The sequence below is a fragment of the Enhydra lutris genome, unplaced genomic scaffold (genome assembly GCF_002288905.1).
Source record: "Enhydra lutris kenyoni isolate GAN:26980312 unplaced genomic scaffold, ASM228890v2 scaffoldscaffold1, whole genome shotgun sequence".
Classification (NCBI taxonomy): Eukaryota; Metazoa; Chordata; class Mammalia; order Carnivora; family Mustelidae; genus Enhydra; species Enhydra lutris.
Genome location: NW_019154085.1, coordinates 96,068,716 through 96,081,073, shown reverse-complemented (window position 1 = coordinate 96,081,073; position 12,358 = coordinate 96,068,716). Strand labels below are relative to the sequence as shown.

General features: G+C 35.1%; 1 protein-coding gene and 1 pseudogene across 2 annotated transcripts in view; one reads left to right on the top strand and one right to left on the bottom strand.

Moving 5' to 3' along the window:
• The window catches only part of LOC111161039 (RAB3 GTPase activating protein catalytic subunit 1), a 114,686-nt gene that overhangs the window by 63,475 nt on the left and 38,853 nt on the right, over window positions 1-12,358 (top strand). For both annotated transcript variants that reach the window (XM_022524613.1, XM_022524531.1), the window contains exons 9-12: window positions 2,062-2,143; window positions 6,948-7,016; window positions 9,008-9,081; window positions 11,861-11,953. In XM_022524613.1, coding sequence (XP_022380321.1) covers window positions 2,062-2,143; window positions 6,948-7,016; window positions 9,008-9,081; window positions 11,861-11,953 — 318 coding nt within the window. The remainder of the gene's footprint in view (window positions 1-2,061; window positions 2,144-6,947; window positions 7,017-9,007; window positions 9,082-11,860; window positions 11,954-12,358) is intronic.
• Window positions 3,027-3,273, bottom strand: LOC111161164 (annotated as a pseudogene).

The window sequence follows — 12,358 nt, the reverse complement described above, 5'->3', positions numbered from 1 at the left end:
TCAGAGAAAAATAAATCAGAATAAAACAATATTCTTTACTGTTTTTGTTCCAAGTAGTTGGTTATTTATAGGATGGAAAATCGGTAGTTTTGGAATGATATTAGAATTAATGTAGTACATCCTTAGCCTTTGGTAGTTATATATGCTGTCAGTATTTTATTTATGTACCACAGAATAATTTTAAATTCTAATGTACAATACAAGAATTACAACTAAAGTATAGCAAAGGGAAATAAAAGCTAAGCTGAGAATTAAAGTAGAAGAAAGACTCAAATGTTCATTTTGGTAATTTTAGTTTCCAGACAGTACCCTCTAGATAATTTGTAACCAGCTTCTCAGTGAAAGTTTCAATTCCTGCTCTCCTTTTCTTTTTTCGAAGGCTATTCTCTTATTAGTCAATTTAAAATATGTCCCAGGATGATACAGTCTATAGTGATCTAAGAGGAAGCCCAAGAGCCAGAATGTTAGCATTATAATTTTGATTGCCAGTAAGGCCTCTTGCCAATTCTTTTTAAAAGGTGAACAAGATATTAATAATCTTCACTGATTTGAAGACTATAAATTTTTACTATTTTCTCCTATAAAGGAAAGAAAGGGATTTGAACATGTAACATGGGACACACACTGTGCTTGGCATTTTATATATTTTTTCATGTAATTATCACTTATCTGTGAGATAGGTGTTAATGTTTCTTAGAGAATATATGTGTCTTAGAGAATGTAGGTAACTGGCCCAGGGTTACATGATCATCAAATGATAAAGTTTGCTTTCAAACACTGGTCAAACTCCAAATCCCATGATACTTTCATTCCACAGTGTTGCTTCTGAACTTTGTGGGTGTGTGGTGTTTTCTTTTATTTTGTTTGTTTTTTTGAGAGGGAGAGAGAGAGAAAAGAGAGAAAGAGAATGGAGGGGCAGAAGGGGAGAAAGCATCTTAAACAGGCTCCACTCCCAGCATGGAGCTTGCCGTGGGGCTCAGTCTCACAACCCTGAGATCATGACCTGAGCTGAAATCAAGAGTTGGATGCCTAACTGACTGAGCAACTCTTATACCCTGCTTCGGAACTTTTAATTGAATGAAAACTTTTGCACAGTTATGGTCTAGTAATAATTTTTAGCTTATTTATAAAATATGCTTATTACACATTTTGACGCTCTTAAAAATTCACATCTTATAATAAAGCTAGTCATTGCAATTTTTACTATTAAAAGCATTCTTTAGTTGGAAAACAGAATGATATTGACTTGAGAAAATTTACTGAATCAAGTAATTGAGCCATATTTAATGACTAATTTTAATTTAGTTAGGTTGTAGATAATTGTCAGACATGATTTAGCAAATCTGGGGAATATTCATAACTTAATAATAGACTTTAATTTGTAGAATTCCCATTATAGTGCAAATAATGAAAAGCAACCATCTGAATTATTTCAAAGAGAAATAAATCTTTTTGATGTCTTTTAGAAGTGTTTATTAATTCTTTAAGAGGGGTGGAGCTAAGGGGAGTGATTTACCTGCTACATTCTCCTCTAATCTCAGATATTATTCATAACAGAAAGGAAATTCTTTGTTGAACGTAAAGTATTTCCATGTACTACCAACTGAAATAAAAATTTGTTAATGATAACTAATTTTCTATTCAAAAATTATTGACAGCAAAACTGATGAATGTAGGTTGGTGATTAAATTTTTTAATACTTGAATAATCTTTCTTTTAGATTATATTAATCACATTCTTAGAAAATGCAAAAAAATTACAGGATTAATATTCTCTCAAGCATTATTTAAGGAGTATTTCAAAAGGGTAAAATATAGAATGCTTGGCTTGAATGAAACACTGTACAAATAGAAATTAATTGTTCTTTTATTATAACATTCTGTTTATTGTAAATGCTTTTATTATAAGCAGTCTAGTTAAAGACTGCTCTCTAATTTTCTGTGTATGCTCTTGATAGAGGCACGTGTAAATCTATGCTCTCTCAAAGAGCTAACCTAACTAAATTAAATTCTTATTTCTTCATTTTTTGCTGAGTAATGGAAAATTACTTCATTTGCTTAGATATAGATGCCCTTGTAGGAGGAGAAGTTGGAGGCCTGGAGTTTGGCAAGTTACCATTTGGTGCCTGTGAAGATCCTATAAGGTGGGAATTTCAATCTATCATTTGAATTATGGGACTTTTTTTTTTTTTTTTTTAAGATTTTATTTATTTGAGAGAGAGAGCACATGTGCAGGAGCAGAGGGGAGGGGCAGAGGGAGAAGCAGACTCCCTGCTGATCAGGGAGCCTGATATGGGGCTCCATCCCAGGACTCTGAAATCATGAGCCAAAGGCAGATGCTTAACTGACTGAGCCACTAAGGCGCTCAAGGACTTACTTTATAAATTCTATTAATACTGATTTTACTGTGCTTTATAGCCTTCCGGAATGAGTATAATACCAGAAGCAGACCTACACCTAACAATCTGTCCATTTGTTGTTTTTCCTCTGTAATTTAGAAATAAAAGACGCTTTCAAATAATACATAAAATATGTATATACCACTTATTGATTATTCTTTATAGAAGTGATTCTTGGCCTGCTTTTTGGGAAACATTTTATATATTGAAAAGCACAGAGAATGTCATATATAACAAACTTTCATGTATTCATAATGGAGAATTAACAAATGTTTACATCTTTCCTGACCATTTTTTCCAAATGTACAAATTAAGGCGTAAGTCAGACATCTTAGGTTACCCAGCTGCTTTTCTAGAAGAGCTACTGAACTTGAAGAAAATTTTGCTTTATAAGAAAATGTAAGACTTGGAAAATTTAATCACTGAGAGCAAAATATTTGGAAAATATAAATAGTCCTGGTTCAGAAACTGTCTTATTTGTTTAGACTGTTTGGTTAATTAAAAAATATATATACACACATCCATACCTTCTTTTTTTTTTTCTCTTTCTTCCTTCCTTCCTTCCTTTCTTGGTATCAAAAATGTGATTATTGGTATGGTTTCCCACTCATCTTGATTCAGGGTGCTTTTAGTGCTGATTCTGTCTGAAGGATCATCCTTCTGTAAGCCTTGCTTTTCCTCCTGTAGGTTGGCAAAGGACAAGCAGCAGCCAATGCACAAAACTGTGCATGGCTAAAGATCATGGTGGTTTTGTAGCCTCGTGGGCACTTCATGTTCATGAAGTAGGAATTGGGGCTCTGCACCAGGCACCACTTCTTGTGCTTCCGAATCTTCTCTTCCAGGGACGAATGAAGGAGGTTCTATGCCAGTGGCATGTTGTTGTGGGGAGATTATCACGTCCACAAAGGGCATACATACATTCTTAATACTCTTACATAGAGGTGGGAGACGAACCATGAGAGACTGTGGACTCTGAGAAACAAACTGAGAGTTTCGGAAGGGAGTGGGGTGTGGGGATGGGAGAGCCTGGTGGTGGGTATTAAGGAGGCATGTATTGCATGGAGCACTGGGTGTGGTGCATAAACAATGAATCTTGGAACACTGAAAAAAGAAAATTAAAAAATACTTTAAACTTAAAATCACTCAAGGAAAAATATAAAATAAGTATCTTTTGCAATATTTATTATATGTGCCAGGCACTATGATGAATTAGGAAGATACAGAAGTAAATAAAATATTTTGTGGCTTCTTGGCATTTATAGTCTGATTGAAGGAAATGGACAAAACAATCACCTAAATAAGTGTACAGTTACAAGCTGTGGGTACTTTGAAGGAAATGTACAGGTTATAATAACAGTAAAATGAGAAACTAATTTGGATTGGGATGCCATCAGGAAAGTGTTCTGAAAGGAAGGGTCTCAGTTAGGGAGGATTTAGCCAGGCAGAAAGACAGAGAATTACCATTGCAGGTTGAATGAAGAGCCTGTGTAATTGCAGGGAAGAGTTTGGCGAGTTTACCAGAGGATAAAGAGGGTGGCCATCATAGCATAGTAAACAAGGGAGAAATGGTGTATTTGTGGCCCTCCGGCTGTTTCATTCATTAGATTCTGCTTAGAGAAAATTTTAGGGAGAGAGAATAAAATTGATCTAGTAATAGACATGTGAAGGAATTAGTTATTAAATATTTCTTAATTTTAAATCGCGATGAGGAATCAGCAAGAGAAATAGATGATCGAAGAAGAGTACAAAAATAATTTGGGGGTGAGATGGTATATTTGGTAGACTATTTAAATCACATTGTGGTTAGCAAATGCTGTGGGCATGCACAATGCTTTTAAAAAGGAATCTTTGATGGTAGAAGAGGAAATGAGGCATTTTTCAGTGTCCTCTCCTTGTCAAAGAAGTTGTTCTATAGTTAGAAGGCGAGGAGAAAACATAGTCGTAAAAGTTTAGGAACTAAATCTGAGGTTAATACCTAAATTATTTCAGAGCTTAGAGTTTTATTTTATTTTATTTTATTTTAATTTTTTTTAAAGATTTTTTATTTATTTATTTGTTAGAGAGAGAGAGAGGGAGAGAGAGAGCATGAACACGGGCAGACAGAGTGGTAGGCAGAGGGAGAAGCAGGCTCCCTGCCGAGCAAGGAGCCCGATGTGGGACTCGATCCCAGGCCGCTGGGATCATGACCTGAGTCGAAGTCAGCTGCTTAACCAACTGAGCCACCCAGGCATCCCAGAGCTTAGAGTTTTAAACTTGTAATCATTTATGTCCTTTAGTATCACGTATTGTCTAGTAATTTTTTTACCTTAAAAATTTGTTTTATTATGAAAGTAATAAATTATGCTAAGTAAGGGAAATTTAGAAAACATGAAAAGAGGCAAAAATGATATATATTTGCTAGTCATGTTTCTTAGTTGTAAACTATAGTAGTCAACTGTGACTAATTCAGGCAAAAAATCATCTTACTGAAGAGGTACTTGGTAATACAGAGAGGTTTAATTGGGACCATTGTAGGGTCCAGCTCAGAAAATAGGCTTGAGTCAAGGGTGGCTAGTTGTCCAGTTATTATTATTATTTTTTAGTTGTCCAGTTATTAACCAAGGTTATACTATATTGTTATAAATTCTAGCCCTGTTATTACAGAGAATTCTAAAATGTGGAGTCCAGACTGGAGTTGCCAGTCAGTTGAGCACCACTGAAGATCAGAGAAATAAGTAATTGGTTCTTTTGGCTTCTTTACTCTCCAAACTTTACTCTCCAAGCAGTGGGTTCAAAATCTCAACAGGGGAAAAAAAAAAACTCATTAAATTGATAATCCCACTACTAGTAGATGGTCACTGATGACAGCTTGCTCTCTGCAAGACTCTTGAGTTCAGTGATTTGCTAGGAGGACTCACAGCATTTGATTGTGCTCATGGCTATAGTGACTACATTGAAAGGATATAATGTAAAAATCAGCAAAGGGAAAATGCACATAGGGTGAGGTTCTGAGACAACCAAGGACCAGCTTCCTTTCCCAGTGTAGTCGCTTAGGACCTCTTAATTCTCGCAGCAGTGAATTTTGACAACATGTATGAAAGGCTTTCTACCAGGGAAACTCAGAGGCTCAATGTGTGGTGTGTTTATCTGAGGCTGGTGACTTAGGCACTCTCTCCATGTACCAGAAGGAAGGCAGGTGTTCAGCATAAACCATATTGTTTGCACAGTAGTTGAGGCACAGTGAGCTACTCTTTTTTTTTTTTTTAATATTTTATTTATTTATTTGACAGAGAGAGAGCGCACAAGTAGGCAGAGAGGCAGGCAGAGAGAGGGGGAAGCAGGCTCCCCGCTGAGCAGAGAGCCCAATGCGGGGCTCAATCTCAGGACCCTGAGACCATGACCTGAGCTGAAGGCAGAGGCTTAACCCACTGAGCCACCCAGGTGCCCCACAGTGAGCTACTCTTATCAATGAATGATAGGAACCCCCCGAAATCTAAGTTCCCAGATGGCAATCCAAAGGTGAACCTTGCAGGTTGTCCTTTTTAAAGTATCAGGTCTGCTATGATAACTCTTTGCTTGGTATGTTTGTATATTTTATAAATGTATGTCATCCTCTATATGTTTGGTGGCTTGTTTTCTTTATTTTACATGCAGACTTTTTGGAACTTAAAATTTATCTATATTAAAAAGTCAGAGAACTATGACCTGTGGACCAAATCTGGCCACTAGCTTATTTCTGTATTGCTTTTACATTTTTGGGGGTTTAGAAGAAAAAACTAAGAATGTGACAGAGACTGCCTGGTCCCAGAAGCTTAGAATATTTGCTCTGTGTTTGTTCGTAGAAAATGTTTATTAACCTCTGATCTATAACATGTTTTTTTTCAAAATTGAGGTATAATTCATGTACCATATTCACCATGTAAAGTATACAACAATTCAGTGGTTTTGGTGTTTCCAAAGTTGAGCTATCATCGTCATTTTCTAATTCCACAACACTTTCATCATCCCAAACAGAAACCCTTCACCTCTTAGCTGTCAAACCCCCTGATCTCCCTAGGCCATCCAGCTCTACCTTCTACTAATCTACCTTCTTTCCTTATGGATTTGCCTCTTCCGGACATTGCATATGAATTGTGTTATGCAGTATGTGGCCTTTTGTGTCCGATTTCTTTCACTTAGCAGAATGTTTCTCAGGTTCGTCTCTATTGTAGCATGGTCAGTATTTCATTACTTTCAATTGGCATTGAATATGCCATTATATGGCTAATACCACATTTTATTTCTCCATTGATCAGCTGATAGATACTGGGGTTATTTACACTTTTGGGCTATTATGTATAGTATGTGTTTTTAATGTCTGCAAGGCATTAACTTCATATGGGTGTGCTGCTGTTTGCTAATAAACTAGTCATCTCCTGTTTTACTACATTATAAATAGCACCACTTTTAACATACTTGTATGTACATTTCTGGTTATTAGAACACATTTCTAGAAGTAGAATTGCTGAGTCAGAGGATATACCTACACTATTAAAACTTTTGGATCTATTTTATGTTTTATTTGTTTCAGTGAACTCCATTTAGCAACTACATGGCCTCACCTGACTGAAGGTATCATTGTGGATAATGATGTTTATTCGTAAGTATGTTAAGAAGAGTATACTGAGATTCAAACATTTCAGTAGAATAAATTAACCACCAAGTGGTTAGCAACTTTCCTTTTTCTATTAGTTTCTAATTAGGTTGGTTGATTTTTTACCTTTAAAGGTCACTTTTTAGGCTGATTAGACGTGTATTAGAGATGTATTTTAAGCTGTTGACCCTGGGAATATGATCTTTAGTTCAGGGATAATGTACAGTTTCTCATTTTTTAAGTTTTGTTTTAATTCCAGTTAATTAACATACAGTGTTCTATTAGTTTTAAGTATACAACATAGTAATTCCACACTTCCATACATGAACCTGTGCTTATCACAAGTGCACTCCTTAATTTCCATCACCTATTGAACCATCCCTCCTACCCTGAACAATCTCAGTCTTACTTTGTTTTAGCAAAGATAGCTTTAAGCAGGGATACAGCTCATAATTCTGTTGAACTTTTCTTAGCTAGTTAGAAGCATTTGGTAAAATACTTTGAAGAGGTGATGGTCATTAGAGTATGTAGGAGTAATATTTGAACTTTAAATGTCATAAATAATGAAACATCCCAGTCATATACTCCTGTGCAATGGAAACAACTAAAAAATTATAGCAAACAATATCTAGAAAGAATGTAGAGAAAGAGGAACACGATTTTAGTATCTTCTCACACATGATGCAGAACAGTGAGAAGTAAGACACTTTTTTTGTTGTAATTAAAATAAGTGGGTTGTATTTGTTGATGATAAAAGTAATATGAGCTTTCTTAATCAGAAAATAAATGGGTTGTATTTGTTGATAAAAGTAACATGAGCTTTCTTAATCAGATAATTTAGACAGAAAAAAAAAAAAGATAATTTAGACAGATACAAAGAAGGAGATAAGGACTGCATGCAATCCTATTACTTAAGAAATGGCCAGTTAGCATTTTGGGGTGTATACTTTTTTTTTTTTTAATTGAGATGTAATAGGCATGTAACATATTAGTTTCACACGGACAACGTAATGATTCAATATTTTTTATGGGAACACATCTTTTTTTTTTTTTTTAAGATTTTATTTATTTATTTGACAGATAGAGATCACAAGTAGGTAGAGAGGCAGGCAGTGAGAGGAGGAAGCAGTCTCCCTGCTGAGTAGAGAGCCCGATGTGGGGCTCAATCCCAGGACCCTGGGATCATGACCTGAGCCGAAGGCAGAGGCTTAACCCACTGAGCCATGCAGGTGCCCCTGGAACACATCTTTTTAAAATTTAAATTTATTGATTTGTTGTTTTATTGGGTATGTATCTTTACATATTGTATGCTAATAAATAAAGATCTGTGTTATTATTTTTAAAATTGCTGCATAATCCATTAAGTGGATGTATAATCTGTTTGAGAAAATAGGGCACATTTGATCTTGTGCAAATTTTAGTAGTCTCTGTTTTTACTGTTAGTGCTATAAAAAAACTGATTAAGATCATTGTGCATGCTTGCTTCTCATTTCTTTTTTACTGTTTTCTAAACTTAATTGTTTTATTAGATTATTTGCCTGTTCAGAAAATTTCCATCTGTGGGTTTTGATTATTCTGTTGGGTTTTTTTTAAAGATTTTATTTATTTATTTGATAGAGATCACAAGCAGACAGAGAGGGGGGGAAGCAGGCTCCCTGCTGAGCAGAGAGCCCGATGTGGGGCTCAATCCCAGGACCCTGGGATCATGACCTGAGCCAAAAGCAGAGGCTTTAACCCACTGAGCCACCCAGGTGCCCCTCTGTATTGTTTTGATTGTGGTTTTTCTTTTTGTGTTTTTTTGTCTATAAACTTTGATTTCTTAAGATTCTGGGTTTTTTAAAACTTATCCAAATGACCTGATCATCTGAATAACAGTAAGTTTAAGGGAGGCAAGATGGATTGCTTGTCCTTTTTTATAATTAATTAGACTGAATTTTGATAAATTAATGAGTTGTACATTGTCATAATTAGGATCTTGTATTTGTTTTGTATTTTAGTGATTTGGATCCTATTCAGGCTCCCCATTGGTCTGTTAGAGTTCGAAAAGCTGAGAATCCTCAGTGTTTGCTGGGTAAGACATGCTTATGTTCCTTTCCTGAAATTATGTTCCTTCTCCACCAGTCTGCTCATCTTCCAAATTAGGAAGACTGAATGTATTCCTTATACTTTATTTCACCTATCAAAAGGGTACTTTTTTTTTTTTTTACATTTGTGATCTTCTTGGTAAATACCACTAAAAAAGAAAACTTTGCCAACAGCAGTGAATCCTAAGTCTTGAATAGCACTAGCAGGATTTCTTTCTTGTCTTTTAGTTTTAAGCAGTCTACAGCTCAGAATTCTCACATATTTTCTCATGATCTAAGTTTTATTCTTCTAAGGCTTTTACGTCACTCCCTTTTTTTCTTCTTGTGGCAGTTTGCATCTTCCATTCTTGTTAGTGTAGCACTTTGTGCCTTTTGCCATCCTCTGGAGCTGTGGTATATGAAGGGAAGAGCACTGATTTTGACAATCTAATTAGAGCCCTTCCATAGAGTTGTACCACATCTGGAAACCCATTTTCTGATAGAGGGAAAGAGGTGTAGAGGATCAAGTGAAATATTATAAATAGAAATAACTTCAAAAAATGTTGATTTTGCCTTCGAGTTAATGTTATTATATCCCATGGCTGGCATTTCTTTCTTTTATCATTTTTGTAGATGTGTGTCTTTCGTGAAGTCTTTTGAACCCATCTCCTCAACGAGTCTTTCCATCTTTTTCTCTCATATTTAGTACATGTGAAGATAGTTCATTTCTGTTTTCATATAAGCCACCTTCACTCCATATAACCTGATATATTACCATCCAACTAATGGAGTTACTAAATATTTATTTATGACAGTAATGATGCATTTCTCTAAAGTATTATTTTCTTGAGTTCTTTAAAATTCATCATATGCTATTCATTAAATGCTAATTAGCACTTGCCATTTTTGCTAACTACATAATGGTGAATACAAAGATGTATAAGGTAAAATTCCTGCCATTTATGAGTTTGTCTTGGGGTATTTTTTAGGGAGACAGTGGAGGGTTAATATCAAGAGTTTAAGAATTGGTTAGACCTTATTCTAAATCCTAGGTCTGCCAGTTTGAACAAGTTTCATTAATTTCTTCAGGTCTCAGTACAATAGAGATAATAGTATATGCATAGAGTTATTGAGAGGATCAAATAAAATTATGTGTGTCTTTGTGTATCACATTTAATACAGTGCCTTTTATATAGTAAATGCTCAACAAATAGTTTCTCTTGTTAAATCATTGAATTATTAAGTTACTAAATTTATTTACTAAATTGTTTCCTAGTTCCATATTGTTTCTCATCCACTGACTTCTGTGATAATTGCAGAGGACCTTAGAATTTAAGTATTCTCATTTTAATATTTTGTTCCATGATCCCACCCTATCTCTTTGACTTCATATGTTTATATGATGAGATTAAAGGATTATATAGTCATAGATAATTAACTAGAATCATATAGTTTATATGGTTGAATTATAAGATTATCTTACTTTTCTGAAGAGGTTCAGAAAGTGTTCTAGATTTATTCAGAACTGGTTGATGAATTCTAAAACTTAGATATACTTGCGATCTTGTATTGTCTAATAGTTTTGGCACTGGCAGTTCCTGTTAAACTTTAATTTCTTTGTACAAATGTCTCACTGCAGCTCTTCAGAAGATAGCCAACCTTTTCCCCTTATAATAATGATTAGGAAGTATACCATTAACATGAAAGGAAGCGAAGTGTATGATTAACATGCAGCTGAAGCTGAAATAACGATGCTACATGATTTCTTAATCCTCTAGAAACATATCTTCAGAATTTCTTTCTCTCTCTCTCTCTCTCTCTGTGTGTGTGTCTCTCTGTCTCTCTTTTTTTTGTGGCAAAAAAAAATTAGATTTAGCCAGCTGGACTCAGGTTAGATGATCCCAGTGTTGTTGGCAACATCCAAAGCAATCATAGTCAGGAGCCAGTCAAACATATGCCTTCTCTCCATCAGGCTTAATCAAGGTGTTGACCTTGCCCACATCAGTGTCATAGAGCTTCTTCACAGCCTGTTTGATTTGGTGCCTGTTGGCCTTGACATCCACAATGTCTACAAGTGTGTTGTTGTCTTCTAGTTTCTTCATGGCTGACTCAGTTGTTAGGGGGACCTTGATGATGGCATAGTGATCCAGCTTGTTTCTCCTGAGGGCACTCTTTTGAGGATATTTGGGCTGCCTTCAGAGATGCAGTGTCTTGTATCATTGGAATGTACATGACTTGTGGATCCTTTTTTTTTGTGACTGTGGACGCCTTTCAGCACTGCTTTCTTGACCTTCAAAGCTTTTACTTTGGCTTCTTTGGGAAGGGCAAGGGTTTTCTTCTTGGCCTTCGGCGCCATCTTCGTGAAAGGATGAGAATTTCTTTTTAAATTTTTTTTAATGGACCCAGAATTCTAGAAGGGTGGCAGTTAAGGTGGCAATATGTGCATATAGTAATATTTTTGTTACTTCTACAACTCATTGAGAACAGATAATTATTTGTCTTCTTCAGGCACATAGTAAGTGCTTAATATTACTAGGTACTGTTACTTTTCCTTTCATTCTAGAAGGAATTCTAAGGAAAAACTTTTTTAATATCCTGGGACATGGAGAGAAGGGAAGAACAGGTTACTTTTGGAATGGGATTAATTTTTGTCTTGGGTGGAGAAACTGAATGGTTTCTTTTTCTACCATATCTTACTTAAAGCTTTTGTGAAAAGACGTGTATTTTAATTTGTAGTTCTGATTTCTTTTTGTTAAGTGTCAAAAATGAGTAATATTTTTTCTGTAGGTGATTTTGTCACTGAATTCTTTAAAATTTGCCGTCGAAAGGAGTCAACTGATGAGATTCTTGGACGATCCACATTTGAGGAAGAAGGGAGAGGTGAACTGTTTTCCTTTTTTTTTTTTTTTTTAAGTTATTTTCAAACATCTAACCCTTTTTCTTAGGCATTTTTCCAGTAATTTTTCATCTATTTTCACATTTGAATTAAGTTGGAAAAACAAGTTTTCATGGACTAGAGTGCTACCATTTCTCTCCAGGCTATCCTCTGAGCTTAAAAATTAAGCACATTTAATAAGGGCTTTCTACCAAAAATGTAAGATATTTTGAAAAGCAGGGTTTTAGAGGTTTATTTTTAAACTTCTAGAGAGAAATAATTTGTGTTATACCTTTGTCATTATGGATACATATAAAGCTGAATATGTGTCTTACAATTTTATAATTCTGAGGCCATATAACTCAGTGAAAAGAGTAACTAAAATATTTTATACAATCAACAGTTTACTC